General features: G+C 42.2%; 1 protein-coding gene across 1 annotated transcript in view; it reads left to right on the top strand.

The window, feature by feature from the left end:
• Positions 1–17,694, top strand: part of CRYBG3 (crystallin beta-gamma domain containing 3) — a 116,835-nt gene that overhangs the window by 82,402 nt on the left and 16,739 nt on the right. Inside the window, exons 15-17 of the mRNA XM_075908983.2 lie at positions 667–699; positions 7,323–7,432; positions 8,191–8,317. Coding sequence (XP_075765098.2) covers positions 667–699; positions 7,323–7,432; positions 8,191–8,317 — 270 coding nt within the window. The remainder of the gene's footprint in view (positions 1–666; positions 700–7,322; positions 7,433–8,190; positions 8,318–17,694) is intronic.

The raw sequence follows: 17,694 nt of genomic DNA on the forward strand, positions 1-17,694 counted from the left end.
GTCAAACAAACAACCCAGCCACCAATATAATAAATGTTTCATTCAAATTCAGAAAACTAGAAGGGATATTGAAATTGGTTAACCATTCTTGATTGAACAGATGCATTGCAGTGTAGTGAATGTGTGTGTATGGGCGATGGGAAGGCTTAATAAGGAATTGGTATAAATCAACACTTAGGCTATATCTATACTACCAGGCTATATCTGCACTAGCAGGTTATTTTGAAATAATAACTCCCGAAATAAGTATTTCAAAATAAACTTATTCCTCTTCACGAACTAGAGTTACTATTTTGAAATAACAAGCCCATTATTTCAGTATAACAGGCTGGGTAGTGTGGATGCTCGTTTTGTTATTTCGAAATAAGGGGAGTTATGCCCTTAGAAGTTTGAGTCTCTACACAAAGGGGTTGCTCTGACTCTACAAATGGATTTCTAAATAGTTAGTTATGTTGGTGTCCACATATTAAACTTGCAAGGCCTAAGCTAACAGAGGCCATGGGCCAATATCTCCCAAATTACACAGAGACTTGAGGAGGAAAATGTCAGGAATAAGATATAAAGGAATTTCAGCCTCAGAATGCCTAACTATTTTTTAAAGTTTAAGGGATTTGAATTCCTGTTAAAAATAATTGTTTATGGTGTTTATATTTTTTTAATATGCAGGAACCACTTGGCAAGAACGAGCCTCCGCATTTGGTATGTTCACGTCCTATAATGCCATTTCTAGGAGTAAATTGCATATTACTAAGCATGCTTGCTGTATGTTCAATTTCCTGCTTGCTGTCTCAGATAAGATCTTCAATACCACTATCTACTGGACAGTTGGGATGTAAAAGGTTAACTGGTAGGGCAGGCGTGGGGAACCTAAGGCCTGCCTTGCCTGGATTTGGCCCTCTGAGCCTCAGGGGTCTCTCTCCAGCACTGGGGGAGCCTATGCTGGCAATCCAGCCACTCCGCCACCCCTCTACTAGCCTGGGTGTCCCCTTGGCCTCTGGTGTGCAAGGGGAATGTGGGGAATGTCTTTCTGCTTCTCAGTTGGGGGCCACGTTAGTGAGAGGTTGAGAGAGGTAGGTTGTTTTTATTTTGTTTTTGTTTCTCACTTTTGTGTGGCCCTCCCACCCCAACTGATTTTTCTATGGGTCAGCGGACCTTGATCCAAAAAGGGTTCCTCACCTTTGAGGTTGGGGCTGGAACATCTCCTTGCCTCCCCTGGGCAGGAGGTTGTTCGAGCCCCATGGGACCCACCAGAGCAGCCCCTGTCCAGAGCAGCCCCTGGCTGTCTCCCTCCTGCCTCTCCATAGGTTACACACAGTCTCCCTGGGAGAGAGGCCAATTAGCAGCCTCTGCCAGTCCCGATCCTCGGGAGGAGACTTCATTGCTGCAATGAAGTCTCCTCCCCAGGAGTAGGGCTGGCAGCATCCCTGGCCTTGTCCCTGGGGTGGCTTTGCTATGGACTCTACAGTATAAAACTTATTTAAGTTTTTTTTAATATTGCAGAGCCTGCCAGCATGTGTTAACCATTATGATTTTTAACAGTGACATGGTTACATTTTTGTAAACACATTTTTACGTCCCTGCTGTACAGTGACAAAGCCACCTCTTACTTTAGGAAACCAGTAGATAAATAGAAGCTAAGTTAGCCAGGAATCTCATTTATTATGGTGTTCCTGTTCACACCCATTTTTGTTGTGTCCCCATAGTGCCATCAGCTTTATAGGCTTGGGATCACTTTGAATCTGTCTCACTGTTTCTTTTCACGTTCTCCCTTTCAGTCTTTCTGCCTCTCTGGAAAAGCACTGTCACACTCATTTACTTTTTTCTTTGTGGGATATTATCTTTCCTTTGTAAATAATCTGTCCCACTTTGTAACTGTAACTTCTTAATGTCTGAAGTACATAATTATGAAACTGGAACTACAAAAAACCATCCACAAGCCCGCACAAGTAACTATCTGCTATTTGTTTTCCTGAATGTGGATTTTAAAAATATCATCTCTTTTAGCAATTCTGCCGTTTGTATCCACGCTTCTTGTGTGATGGAGTGACGAGGGGAGTTTTGCTCGCTCCTCATAAAATACATGACTTTTGTTGTAGCTGCAGTCCCCAGATTGCTCTGAGCTTCCCTTTCTCCACCCTAGCTCACTAAGTTTGACTGAACACATATTAGTGAGTTAATAATACACAGTGGAGCCCTTTATAGCTAATCCTAATTCAATGCTGAAAACAATTTTAGTAAAATTCTATGACAATATTGCTTCATTATAAGAGGATTTACTGTAATATGAATTTGTTTTCAGAATGGCTTAGTTTGGGTTTCCATTTTTTAGCTGAATTTTTATAAGTTTCTGTTAAATCCATAACATTTTTGTACATAATCTTTCTAAAATTAGAAACCTCTTTGCATGCATATGCTCAGCCAGAATCTTTATCTGCTAAGGATTCTCTTCTAACTGGGTGCATCTCAGTTCCTTGACTACATTCCTCTTTTCATTAGGGCATTCTTTGCCCAAAAAGAAATATTAGCTGTTAAAGCTGTGCTTTTGGGAATAGAGGTTCAATGTGATATAAACAACAGAATTTTTTCTTTCTCTTTGTGTCACTTTTAATAAAGAAAACCTTAGAAAATCCCATCTAAAGATGCATGTTTTAATAAGCATGCCACAATACTGGAAACTCTAGTTTAAGATATTTAAGTATTTTATCATCTAGGTAGCATCTTCAGTATCCATATTGCGTATACATGTATGTTATACACATCTACATGTGGACAATGTACACTTTACATTAATTAGGCTATGGTCAGGTGGTCCTTTCTCCACTCCAAGGATGTTCAGGTACTACAATTTTTATGGTGTACTCAGGCGTGCAGGAAATGTTTGCTAGCTAAAGACATACTGATGTATTGCTTTAGCCATAAACACTGATTTTCTGCCAGACCTATTCATTCCACGGCAGCCACTTCCCAAAAATCCCATACACTTTCACAAAGAAGGTTTGGTAATCCATTTCAGATAAATAATTGATTTGAAAAATGAAACTGGTACCAAACCAAATTTGTTTCAGAGATTCCGGCTAGTTTTAATAACTTTTTTCTCGGTTTCCTCAACTTCATTCTTCTTCAGAATTTGTCAAATGCTGTTCCTGTGAATGTCTTAAACCTGTTTTGCAAACCTAAGAGATTCAAATAGTTAATATAAGTATCCAAACCTTTGATGATTCTTACCCATCAGCAACAGAGAAACTACTTGCAACTGATTCAATCTTGCAATACTGCTTCTTTCTTTCTCTCTCTTCCACCCACTGCTACATCAGAAACTTTTTTTTTTAAATCACTTGCTCTGTACAAATATGTATGCCATGTCATGCTGCCCTGATGTCACTTGCCACAGGAAAAAGTGATGAAAATGTTAATGTGATCACATTCTTGAGTTGTTACAGGAGCTCTGAGGTGAAGCTAAGGAAGGAGGAAAGCAAGTAACTGCTATCTTCAAATTGTCATAGTTACCGTAGGGGAAAACATACTTTATTATAACTAAGGTGTTGTGGGGAACTTGTTAAGATCACATCGGGTACGTCTAGACTACATGCCTCTGTTGCCAGAGGCATGTAGATTAGGCTACCAGACATAGGAAAATGAAACAGCAATTTAAATAATCGCTGCTTCATTTAAATTTACATGGCTGCCGCGCTGAGCCGACAAACAGCTGATCAGCTGTTTGTCGGCTCAGCGCGATAGTCTGGACGCGCGGGTGTCGACATCAAAGGTATTTGTCGACCACCCAGGTATGCCTCCTGGGATGAGGTTTACCTTGGTGGTCGACAAATACCTTTGATGTTGACACCCGCGCGTCCAGACTATCGCGCTGAGCCGACAAACAGCTGATCAGCTGTTTGTCGGCTCAGCGCGGCAGCCATGTAAATTTAAATGAAGCGGCGATTATTTAAATTGCCGCTTCATTTTCCTATGTCTGGTAGCCTAATCTACATGCCTCTGACGACAGAGGCATGTAGTCTAGACGTACCCTTATTGAGTCAGGGTAAGTAAAAGTTTTTGAGAAAATAAATCTGTCCTTCTTCTAGTGTAAAGATAATATTACAATTAGCATGTCTGCAATAATTACTACGGATGGCTCACCAGAGTTAGGGAAACCTTAACATAGCTGAATGCTGAACTTTACAAGTCTGAATCCTCATTGTACCAATATAGCTCTGCAAATTTTTTTCCTATCTATTATTATAGGCATAGATAACAAAATAAGGAAATCCTACTCACTTTGCACAAGAGAGAAACCTTTTCACTTGCTATTTCTTTCAGCTGACCTTAAGTGTTGTATTCTGAAATCTTGCAATAAGTGGGTCTTGATCTTTCCTCTTTGCCAGACTCCTTCATAAACTACATGCATGTTCCAAGTAAGACTGAAATCTCCAGGTTTAAAATACAATAGCTATATTCATGAAAAATAAAACAATATTTTTCCTTCACTCTCCCAAGGAAAATCAAAGTATTTTCATTAATCTGCCTGTGGCAGTTGGCTTGTTCAAATACTTTAGCAGACCCGTATACATACTTCTAGTAACTTTGCACTGTGTATCTTTTCCACTTACTGCCTGTTGAAGAAATGGAGCTTTTAAATGGATTCTTTTATCCACATCAGATTTATTAGATTTAATGTGTTTTAAGTTATAACTAGTTCAGTCTGTGTTTGTAATCAGACTGTATAAATGCAGTGATATCACTATTGGAATGTTTTCTTCTCTGATTATTCTGAAGTCAAGACCATCAGATCTCTCCATTCAACTATTTTCTTTCTAGTCATTTGGAGAAGAACATTTTTCTCAGTCATTATTTAACACATTATATGTTCTTTGACTTTCCCCATCCCAATCTTTCTAATCCTGTCACATAGCCTGGGGCACATGCTACAGGGAGGTAGTGTCAAGCACCAACTAGGAACTTGGAGATGTGAATCCTGTTTCTGACTCTATCACTGAGCTGCTGTTTGACCATGGGCAAATGTCTTCATCTTTGTGCTTCTGTTTTCTGCTTTGGTAAAAATGGAAAAAATGACACTTACCTTCAGTTGTAAAGGATTTTTAGATCTATGCATGAAAAGTGCAATACAAATATCAATGTTGTGCTCAGTAATACAAGTCCAAACACAGGAGAATCGGCAGCAGTGTATCCAGTCTGTGTGACTGGCTTGTCTTTTTCAATTCACAGTTGTCACATAAGGGCAAGATTACACCCTTCTTGTTCTTTGTAACTGGAATTACATTAGTTTCTTTAAAAAAAAAAAAAAGACTGTTTTTCCATAAAACAATTTTCTAATATGTGGTTTTGGCTTTTTCTCAGTCTCTGTAGATTGGATTTCTTTTCTTTGGAAGGAGAGGGGCCACTTTGGGGCATGAGGATGGGAGGAGTACTGGCAACAATATTTTGCTGCTATGTTATACAATGCTGTTTCAAATTTTAGTGTGAAATTTGTCTCAGTACAGAGGGGCCATTTAGGGCTTTATGCTCCATGTATCCCTTGGATGGAGAAGTGGTATAGAGGCCCCTGCTTAGAGCCTATGTATTATAGTAGAGTTTTCCCTTGTAGAGGAAACTAAATAAGTGGTTTTATGGCACCAGAAGTCCATTATAAAATAAGAAGTAAATAGAAGCAGCTTTCATCAGTCTTGAAACTATCAGGTAACTTTCATAACACCTGATAAAAGTTGGTCACATTACCTGATAGTGTCCATTGTATCCTGTCTTAACTAAGGCACTCTTAAAGGCAACCTACAAAACAACTTAGATATATTTGAAGACTGAGTATCCTTCTGGAGTGTGCAATTCAAGTGTGTTATGAAATGGCACTAGCACTCAGAAAACAAGTGAAGTTTTTTAGATTAGTGGTCAGATTTCAAACATGTATGATGGGTTCCATTAAAAATCAATTGTCAGAGTCTACCAGCTGATCGCTAATCTTAAAACAGAAAATACTATGGTAAATTCTGTTAATTCAGATGATAAATGTCCTACTCTGAATGGCACTACAAAAAATTAATCCACTTGATCCTAGAATGGGTCCTCAGAACCTTGCAAGTGGTGTTGTGTGCATCTTTGTGCCATGGTTCTAATTGCAGAAATCATTGTGTCAAGCATTTACCAGAAGATTAGGCATAGCTTTAGAGCAGGGGTGGAGAAACTTTTTGGGGCTGGGGGCCGCTGACCACAGAAGAATCAGTCAGGGGTGGCAGGCAGCAGGGGCTCCTCAATGCTGGGGAGGAGCCCCAGGGGCTAGATCTAAGCAAGCTGGGGACCACATCTAGCCCCTGGGCCTTAGGTTCCCCTCCTTCCCCCACTTTAGAAAATACATTAGAGAGAGCAATCCAGCAGTGTGTTGAGGAATTAAAGTACGTGGTTAAATGACATCTGAACCTTCTTGTCAAAAACAATGGTAGAAATGCAAATGAGATTTCTTCCTCCTTTTTGCCTTACTTTTTCATTGTATTGCTCTTGCTCATTAGACTTCAGCACAGCAATAGCCATCTCTGAGATGATCCATTATCCAGGAACTGCCTGAGGGGTGCAGAATTCTTAGCTTCTTCCCCATACTGTGGACTATGGGCTGTATTTTGCTATAGACTTTGTTTTTAACATCTTTTAATGCAGCACTTCCTTTTGATGGAGAGATTGTCAAACACCTCCTGCTCAAGATGTAGTTCTAAATGGCTCTAAAACTCTTTATAAGAGCATCCGTGTTTGCAAACTTGTTGGGTTGGACTTCAGACACACCTGACACAGCAAGTCTTACCAGAAATTCTAGTGCAAGCTTTTTAAATAAAATGTTCTCTCTGTTCATTGTGGTGAGAGATGATTCTAACACACTTTTTTTTAAAATTACTTTCTTTCTTTTTCCCTTCTTGTTGTGCTCCATTTGGTTGCTGACCTGTACCCAAAAACTCACTACATCTGAATGGTGCTATTTGTATGAGTCCAGATTTTTCAATCCTATTATTGTGCCTTATCTGGCAACACTCCTGGTATCATCAAATGAGTATATATGTACTATCACTACCATTGATATCGGTAGGAGATTCTTTCTCAATTAAGGACTGCAATATCTGGTCATAGTTCATAAAAGGCTTTGGAACCTCAAAAGAAAAGGTGCTATGGAAATTTAAGACTTTTTTAAATTTTCTTGGGAATCCATTAGATATGCATTAGTACTTCTGTAAATTGCAGTAATATTTCCCTATGCCTGCAGCTTGCTCTGCTTATTGTGATGAGTACATTTTTTTCTAGTCATCATATTTTTGTTGTTGTTCTTGTAGCTCAAAGCTTTCAGTAACACACATTTCCAAGGAGCATGTGTAGATTTCACAGCAGAAGTTTCTGATTTTACATCATTCATACCATGTTCTTTTAAGGTTCTTCGAGGATGGTAAGTGTATTGTTTTACCCACCACCATTTTTAAGTAGTTAGAGAGCACTTTTTAACCTACATTAAATTTCAAATGGTCAGATGTATCCAGTGCACTACCATCCTGCTCCATCTTGTCATATACCTACTGTCTTGCAGCCTGCCGTGATAACGCTCTTCTTTCTGAAAGAAAGAGACTTAATGTGTTCCCTCCCCTCCTTTCCTATGGGAAAGTTGCCAATTGTTGTGATTTGAATCTGCCTTTATGATTTGTTCAAAATTTCAGTGAATCGATAGAGTAAATCTAGCTGCATTCCAATAACCCCCTTTAAAGTCCAGGTTGACATTTGTATACCATGTAGAAATGCAGCAGAAGCAGAAAATTGAATTAGTCTTTGGTTTCACTTTTTTTATAGTACAGGGTGTCCCTGCTATACATTGCCCTGGCATACGTTGGATCTGCATTAATGTCTTTGATGTTTGTAGAAACTGTTGCGCTAGAAGTCCTCCCGTTCCCCATTTTCACGTCATGCAAAAAAAAAAAAAATCAATTCACACAAGCAGAAGTCAGCTGTGGGGGGAGAAAAAATTCCCTGCTTTGTCATTACGCTTTACATCCACGTTTTTTGGAACAAATCTTGGATGTATAGTGGGGATGCCCTGTACTACTTTAAAAAAAAATCCTTGTTTTATTTCCTATTCACCTTGAAAATATTTGATCTTGACAGAACTTAACTGACTGCATCTATTAAACTTTTTTGTTATACTTATTCTTTCAGTTGGCTCCTGTTTTATCAAGGGGAAATTGCTGACAATCATTGTGTGCTGGAAGAAGGCCTCTACACTGATCTCACTTCCTGTGGCTGTCCAGCATCTACACTCAAATCCTTCAAGCCTGTGGAATATGTAAGAACTTTATAGAAAGAATTCTATTCTAATTCTTGCCCTTCCCAATCATATACAGCAGCTTTTATATAAAGCAACAGAGAATGATGCTCAGGGGAAATATTAAAGTTAGAGGTTAAGCTTGTGGATTTTCAGTCATTCGATCAACCCAGGCCACACACACATTCTGGGCAAAACTTAACTCTGTTTTTGTATGAGCTGAATTCACATTTGCTTTTTCAATGAGGCAGCCCAGCAAAATAGGAGTAGGTTTATACAAATAGAATGTTGTACTTTGTTTTTCTGTGTCTTTATGGGTTTCCTTTTACGGTCCATTCCCTAGCAGAAGTGCAGACCTTAAGAAAAATATTTGCACAAAGGAACCAGAAAGCTACATTATAATGCATATAGCTGCTATGATGATGTAAAATTTGCTAGCCATAATTTATGGAGAATATCTTACAGAAGTGTGTAAGAATTACCTTTTCTAAATGGGCATCAAATTATACCATTTTTAATATTGTCTGCATTTTGCCATCCAGAATAAAGATTTATATTTCTGAAGCAGATTCAGTATAGAGTATAAAAACATCTCTGCGGATACAATTTTTAAAAACACATTTTAAAAGTTCCTGAGTTGGTGATATTTATTAAAAAATGTCAAGATCCTTTTTCTAGCCATGAACAGTTTAAAAAAAATCATAAGGGGATATTTGACTAAGTGAATCCTTGGACCAGATTGTTGGCTGGTGTAAATGAGCCTGACTGCAGTGCCTTCCATGGAGTGATCCACCACCTGAGGTTATGGCCCTTGGGCTGAACCCCTAATCCCGTTAATTTGCCTTGGTGAAAGGGTGTGGCTAACTCTTTTAAAAAGCCCTAAGCAAGCACAGCAGCTGGCACGCAGGACAAGAACTAGTGAGCAGGATAGTTTTGTGATAAAGTTTAGAGTGAGTGAGAGCGAGTGAGAGAGCCAGATACACCTAATAATCATTGTTTGAGGGTACACCTACACAGCAACATTATTTTGAAATAACTCGTGTTATTTCAAAATAACTTAGTCCGCATCTACTCAGCAGGCAGTTATTTTGAAATAATGTCAAAATACTGTCAAGCTGAAGGACGACTTACTCCAACTCCTGTAACCCTCATTGTATGAAGAGTAAGGGAAGTCAGAGGAAGAGCGCTCTATTTCGAAATAAGTGCTGTGTAACACTCCCAATTTTGAAATAAACTATTTCAAAATAAGCATGAGAGAGAGAAAACGAACGAACGTAGGCAGAAGTCCAGCATCAGAGTGCAATCTGAATGCAGCATGTAAGATTATCTGCCTTGTGAGCAGGTGCATGTATGCATTTGATGCAAGCTATTCATAGCACTCAGACACAGTACCTGAGTTCTTGAGACTGAAGTTGCTGAACTGGAAGAGCTAAGAGACAGAGAGGTACCTAAATGAAACATTCCAGGACACAGAGTAATTCCATCTCCCAGTCCGACCAGTCTCTGTGCTTTTGGAGAGGAGAGGATGAAAGTCTCGGAGTGAGAACATTGAGGTGGAGCAGAAGAAAATAATCCCAAGGTTGGGACTTTCCTTACAGATGTGATGTCATGATCTTCTTACACTGAAGATACTTCTCTGGGGCAGGGGACATCTGTTATTAGGAAGACACAGGCAATAGCAATGGCAGATTTGATAATTAGAAGTACAGTAAACTTCCGATAATACGGCACCTTTAGGACCCAGGGGGTGCCGGATTATCAGATATGACAGACTATCAGAAGGGGGGGCTATGAGGGGTCTGGAGTGGGGTGGGATGGGATGCCACCCCAGACCCCTCATAGCCCCCCCCTTACAATAGTCTGGCTCTGCCCCAGGCGTCCCTGATTCAGCCGCTGCTGGTCAGTTTCAGCAGCAGATGAATCGGGGATGCCTGCAATAGAGCAGCTGGGGTGCTGCTGGGTTGGTCCCGCAGTGCCAAGGGGCGGCACTATGACACCAACCCGGCAGCACCCCAGCTGCTCTGCCCCAGGTGTCTGGATTCAGCCTGCTGGTGAAACTGATGCTGCTGGTCAGTTTCAGCAGCGGCTGAGTCCCGACGCCTGGGGCAAAGCAGCTGGGGTGCTGCCGGGTTGGTCCCGCAGCCCCGAGGGACAGCGCTACGGGACCAACCGGGCAGTACCCCAGCTGCTCTGCTCCCGGCTTCCCCGATTCAGCTGCTGGTCAGTTTCAGCAGCTGCTGAATGGGGGAAGCCTGTCCGGCTGCCCCAGCACTTCCGGGTTCCTGATGGTGCCGGACCATCAGGAGTCCCAGAGCATTGGATGCCGGACTAATGGAGTTTTACTGTATATACATTTGAGTTATCTGTGAGAACTACAGATGTGAAAATTGCAGACCTCTCCTGACATCTAGAAAGATTTATATACAGTGCTGGGTCATTTACAGCTGCATCACTGCCAGCATGGGCATCTGACATTCAGAGTTCTGTATTTCCCACTTGATTCCTGACACACTTCCATCTTGTCCCAGTACACAAATCCAAATGCAGAAGTATCTGGAGAGTTGGAAATGAGAATCCTGTTAAGTATACATTCAGGTTTAACAATCCCCCCAATAGTTTGTAATTGTATATGGTTTTTGTGCTGTTGCTATGCATCACAAGATTTCCAGAGTCACCTGCCATTTTGTTGGTAAGCCTGACATGTGCAGTAGGTCCCAAAGTACCAGACTTTGCAATGCTCCAGCATAGCATGGTTGCCTTTTTTTTTCTAACCAGAAGAACAACATTGTGATGTGGTGTGGTAATGATCATGCTGTCATGATATGAGTTAGTCTCAGGGTCCTGCTTGGAAATAGATCATCTCTAATTCTGATTCATGTGAGTACAACATGGCAGGAGTCTGACTGAAGGAATGATTTGTTGATATCGATAGGCTACTGAACTGGGAGAGGCTTTGATTAGGGGAAGCTACAGTACTTTATGTGTAGTGACTTTTATTCTACCTTGTGGCTATTCAAAGCGGGCTGCCTGATATACTTAGGTGTATGTTAGAAACTTGAAAATAATTTATTTGCTTGATGGTTTTCTTGATTTAAGTCTGGCAAATGTATATTCTTTTTCCAAGCCGCAAGCGTGCTGGCCAGTGTTCTCTGTAAGCCGGGCTCTTGTGCAGCTGTTCAGGAGAGATTCAAAGGGCACCATTCGCAAAGTGGCCAGAGCTTCATTCTACTGTTTCTGTTCTGTTTCTGGTTCTGTTCTGTTCTGAGTTCTGTTTCTACTGAGGATGCACTATCACACATGCCTGGGTGCACATACCAATTGTTATGCACACAGATAGTAAAAAAATCTAAACATTAGGGGGAACATTGGTGTTGATCCAAACACGTTGCCTCCATGATACCTGCGTATGCCAAAAGGAGTCTTGACACGATTCCCAAACCATGGCATCATTTGTGGTAGTATTACCAAGTCAAATGTTATGGCACAGTCTAAATACATTCTTGTTGCACTATTCTGATCCTCGAGCGTGGTAGGAGAGCATGTCTCTGTTCACAGAGGTAGACTGGATGAGCAGGGGTATATTCTAAGAGCTAAAAACATTCTTGAAATGGTTTTAAAATACCTTAAATTGAATGGAAAAATTCTAATCTCTCTACCCATCTCCTGCCTTCTGATAAAATTTTGCCTCCTGCCCTTGGGCAGTGGGAGAGGAAGAGAAGAAATAGTTCTTCTTGGTTACAGGTGCCTCTTGCCCTGCCTGGCTCACTCCCTTTCCACTCTCAAAGGAAAGGTTTCATTACCTTCATGGTACTCGCCTACCTGTGGGTGCATTGCTAATCAGCTAGGAGGCATTTGAATGTCTCCTGAGCAACTGCACAAGTGAACAGCTTTACAGTGAACACTGACCCCAGCCCAGCCAAGAGCCAGATACCCACAACTCCTCCTCCTGATTCCATCTGCAACCCCTCCCCACCAGCCACTACATCTGAACTCTCCCCCCCTCTCCCCCCAGCCCAGCCATGAGGGCCCTCCTAGCCCAGATACCTGCTCACCACCTGCATCCAGCCATGACTCCTCCAGCCCCCTCTTTCCCAGAATCCAGTGGCAGGCTTGCATCTCAGCCCAAAGACTCAGCCCCTTGTTGCCCAGGGATGGTTCTGGGTCCCAGGCTTGTGAGGAATGTCCTGAATGCCACCATCCCCTTCCCTTAGGACATGTGGGGAACTGCAGCTGCTAGGAACTCTACTCCCTACCCCCCCCCCCCTCAAGCCCTTTAGTGTGGTCTTTGTGCAAGCTGGACTCTGCCCAGATTCAGAGGTGGCCTGCAGCCCATTTTTGTGGGGGAAAAGGAAGTGATGTTAAATAACTATTCATCTCTGCACAATACAAAATGTTGCAGTGGTGCAGAATTTCCCCCAGCTGAAAGTAACTTAAGTTTCCGTGAGTGGGTGAAAGTTCATGTCCCCTAGAGCCGTTGTGATTGGTCAGTATTTGCTTTGTGTTTGTGAATGGAAGAAGTATAACCACTAACCTTACAGGATAAAGATGTTCACAAAACATTTGTTACATAGCCTGACCTGTTTTGTGGAATTACAATTACTTGGTGCACAGATAATGAGACTATTCAATTGTTAGAACAAACAATATATTTTGAAAAGAATATAAAATTTCATGCATTTAAACCAATTTCTGACTATTAGGTATCAGGATCAGACTGAATGTTGGGGGTGGAGGAGAGGTGGCAGATTGCCTTTATCTACCTACTGTGCAGCTTGTACACTGTCCTCTGGAGCGTGCCACTGGAAGACCAAGTTAGGCCTTGTCTACACTATAGAGTTTTGACGACAAAAGCTATACCGCTTTAATTAAAGGACTGTAAACCACTATTGCATGTTCACACAATGAACCTTATGTCTGCAGAGTGTGTCCATAGTAGCAGCTCTTGCATCAGCCCAGAGAGCAGTGCACTGTGGGTATCTATCCCACTGTGCAACTGACCACAGGAGGCTTTGGAGTGGTATCCTCTCCATGCTGAGGAATGTCAAAGCTTTCCGAAGCTTTGAAAGGAGAGCAGTACCTACCTGTAGGGCAGCCAAATTCAGAATAGTGAGCATTGTGGGATACTGGGAGAACCAGCTATATCGTCTACCCTGTCCCATTGTCACTTACTTTTGCCCCACACAGCTTTATGCCTTTCATCAAGGCAGTGAGGCAGAATAATTTTGCCACCAAACCTAGCTATGTAGTGTGTACACCTTCGCTGCTTTGTCAGCAAAAGCTGCCTTTTGCCAACCAAATTGTGTAGTGTAGACAAGGCTGATTGTTACTCAGTGTAGTAGCTCCTATGTTCTTTAAAGTTTAGTACAAGTATTAACTAATCCTCACTGTCTTCCTCTCAGGAATGCTGTGAGGATTAATCAGACACATAAATTAGCTGATTTGCCCAAGGCCATGCAGTGAGTCACTTGGCAGAGCTAGGATTGGAATTTGAGTTTGTCTTTCAGTCCCAGGTTCTATTCACTAAACTATCCTATTTTCTCACACTTAAGGGAGTAGCCTTTAAATCGGATGATTAAGAGCAATTTTAAAAGGCCAGGAATGAGCTGTAAAGCTTTTCCATGCATGCAGTACTACAAACATTTAATATTCACTTGATCCCTGATGTATTCCATTTATACAGCAGATAATTCAGTACAAACATGAAAAGGGGAAAAACTTACTACCGGTTTACATAACTGGAAAACAATTAGGTCCAAGTCCAAAACCCACAGAAGTTGATGAGAAACCTCCTTTTAACATGATTGAGCTTTGAAAATATATATAGTTTTAATTTTGGATGTTGTTTTTGTTTTTATGGAATGGGTATTTTAATATGAAAATGGAAACAAAAGCAGTTTAAAGGGAGCTGATCTTGTTTTAATTTTTCTTTAATATGAGAGATTTTCTTTGTTGGCTTGTAATTTGCTTTCTGCATGGAATATAAAATTCCATTATGAAATCTTAGCTAGAATGGTTTAGAACCGTTAAATGATGGTGAGATGGTTTGTGAGTAGAGCTTAATGAGTTGAAAGGTTGAGTAGGGCTTAATGAGTTGAGAGAAACTGTGTGAAAGGTTAGCTTTGTAGAAGTTGAAAGTAATGCATATGTGGCTTGATCCAGCTGGAGAGAGAAATGAGTTTGGCAGCATTCCCCTGCTATCTGCACCTATTAACCCAAAGACTTTAATCCAAAGATATTCTGTATTTTGCACACTCCTTCCTGAAATACTATGTACAAGTATCCTCCCTTTGTCACAAGACTGTTATAGGTCATATAACACTCCTTTAACTCCTTACATCATAAGTGAGGCTTTTTTCCATTATTAATTTTGTTTGAGCAAGGTGGTTTTGTTAACATAGAAAGGTCACTTTAAAAGAATTCTTCAGCACTTCATCATGCTTGTAACAGGAAAGATGTTTTACAAAAGTTACTAGTATAAGCATAGTTGCCAACGTTTCAAAATATTTTCCTGAGAGAATTTTTAGAGCTGCTCTGAACTGGGCTGGGGAAGTTATTTCCTGGAGAATTTTAGGTGACTTCAGTTTGGATTTCTCGGCCTGCAAAACTTTCAAGGGACTGAGAGTTCAGATAAGCAGCTAAAACACATGGAGACCCTGTCCTCGCCTTCTCCCTTTCCCACCATAGACACACTATTGAGAGGGAGCCAAGTGGCCCCCTTTCTCACAATTGCCTTTTCCCTCCCACTTCCCAAGCTCACCATTAATGTGGTGTAAGAACTGACCTGCTACAGGAAAAAATCCTGAGCAGCATGCTGTTGCCCTGCAACTAAATCACCTCTGGCCTCTCAGGACTCTCCCATGGTTATTCTTCATCAGTGTCCTCTGTGAAATGAGTTGCCACTATCAGTCCAGAGGTGTCCTCATTGTAAATATACATACATACATACATACATAAATACATGCATACATACTAGAAATACATATCAGAGGCAGAAAGGGGGTGGGGAACAGGAGCCAGTGCTTGAGGAGCTGGCTTAAAAGCCGGTTCCCCCTACCCCCCAGCACCATCTCCATGAAGGGGCAGGGGAGGCACGGGCATAGCAGGGGAGCAGGCACGAGCCGGGAATCAGCTGATTCCCGGCTCGCACCCAGTCCCTCCTGCTGTGTCTCTGCCCTTTAAATGTATTAAGAGCCACCAGGCTAAGGTGCAGTGGGGGGGAACCAGGCGCAAGCCAGGAATCAGCTGTCCTAGCTTGTGCCTGGTCCCTCCCGGCTGCACTTTAGCCTTTTAAATGTACAGTAAAACTCCAATTGTCCAGCATCCAGTGGTCCGGCACTCCTGATAGTCTGGCACCAGCTGGAACCCGGAAGTGCTCCTGCCAGCTGCATAATTGGAACTGCTCTGCCCCGGATTCCCCAAGTCAGTCGCTGGTCAGTTTCAGCAGCGGCTGACTTGGGGAAGCCGGGGGCAGAGCAGCTGGGGTACTGCCGGGTTGGTCCCGCAGCGCCGCTCAGGTGAGGGTCGGGTCGGCGCTGCGGGACCAACCTGGCAGCACCCCAGTTGCTCTGCCTCCAGCTTCCCCAAGTCAGCGGCTACTGAAACTGACCAGCGGCTGACTTGGGGAAGCCGGGGGCAGAGCAGCTGGGGTGCTGATGGGTTGGTCCTGCAGCACCACCCTCTCCCACGCTGCACAGTTCCCTGCCGACCCCTTCCACTCCAGACCCCTCCTAGCCCCCCTTCCAGTACTCAGGCATATTTGATAATCTGGCACCCTCTGGGGCCTGAAGGTGCCGGATTATCGGAAGTTTACTGTATTAAGAGCCTGACTGCTCTTAATACATTTAAAAGGCAGAGCTGCTGCGAGGTTAGTTCACGGGACCAGGAGCTAACCCCACTGTGGCTCTGATGTTCTCCCCACCCCCGCTTATCAACTAGTCAATTAGCTGATTAAACGCAATTTAACATCCCTAATACATATATGTATTAAAAAAATAAATATCAACGTCATAATCACCATCCTTGATGGTAGTCTCGTCAGAAAGGCTTGGAATCAATTGTGAATGGAGACTAATCCTAATGCTTCCTTCTTTGAGGTACGCCACATGCCCCTGCCCTTATGTCTCAGGTAGCCCTGATGCTGTACTGGCTAGGTCTTATCAGTGGAAAAAGAAAAGAATTTCCCATTAATGGAGTGGCAACATAAAAATTTACGTGGAGTGAAATCCTGGCCCCATTGATGTTAATGGCAAAAGTCCCCCAGACTTCATTAGGATCAGGATTTTCTTTCCTTATATTTAGAATTATAAATAAATATTTGTCCAATCTGGAGGTCCAGGTATATGCACCAGTTCTAAAGGCATGTGGTACCCCTTTTAAAGCTGGCAGGAAACGCAGTAAGATGCATAGTGTCATGTGCAGCAGCCGATTCCAGGAACTTTTCATTTAGGACTCAATTGTGTCACCTTATCGTGTTGGAGAAAGTACCTTTACTGTGGAAGTATGTGGTTCAGTAGCCTGTGAGTTAGGAATCCTGGGAGGTTCTATTCCCCACGTTGCTACTTGACTCGTGTTACGCTCAGCGAGTCACTTTGGCTCCTAATTTGCAAACCCGGGGTAATAATATTCACCTTATTTTGTAAAGCACTCTGAGATCTAGGGATGACAACACAATATAAGAGTTGGGCATTATTACTCAATAAGTAAGATATTGCTCAGCATGAATGAAGATAGCAGGAGTAGACCCTTAGGATACGTCTACACTACATGGCTCCGTTGACGGAGCCATGTAGATTTGTTTATTGGGCAAAGGGAAATGAAGCGGCGATTGAAGTAATCGCCGCTTCATTTAAATTTACATGGCTGCTGCGCTGAGCCGACAAACAGCTAATCAGCTGTTTGTTGGCTCAGCGCGCTAGTCTGGATGCTCCCCTGCTGACATCAAAGCCCTTTGTCGGCAGCCCTAGTAAACCTCATCCCACGAGGAATAACGGGGCTGCCGACAAAGGGCTTGGATGTCGGCAGGGGAGAGTACAGTCTAGCGCGCTGAGCCAACAAACAGCTGATCAGCTGTTTGTCGGCTCAGCACGGTAGCCATGTAAATTTAAATGAAGCCACGATTATTTAAATCGCCACTTCATTTCCCTTTGCCTACAACCCTCATCTACATGGCTCTGTCGATGGAGCCATGTAGTCTAGACACAGCCTTAGATATGTAAATGCATCTCAGCATTTCACAAAGTTGGGTGGTGCACTGGATTTTTCTTGTTAGTATGGTAACTTACCCTCAAAACCTAGTTACTTTAATCTGTTACCCCTGGTCTACACTAATGGATAAGTTCAAATTAAGATACTTCAACTTAAGCTAAGCAATTAACGTAGCTGAAGTTGTGTATCTTAAC

Source organism: Pelodiscus sinensis, chromosome 1 (genome assembly GCF_052426305.1).
Source record: "Pelodiscus sinensis isolate ZL-2025 chromosome 1, ASM5242630v1, whole genome shotgun sequence".
NCBI classification, from domain to species: Eukaryota; Metazoa; Chordata; order Testudines; family Trionychidae; genus Pelodiscus; species Pelodiscus sinensis.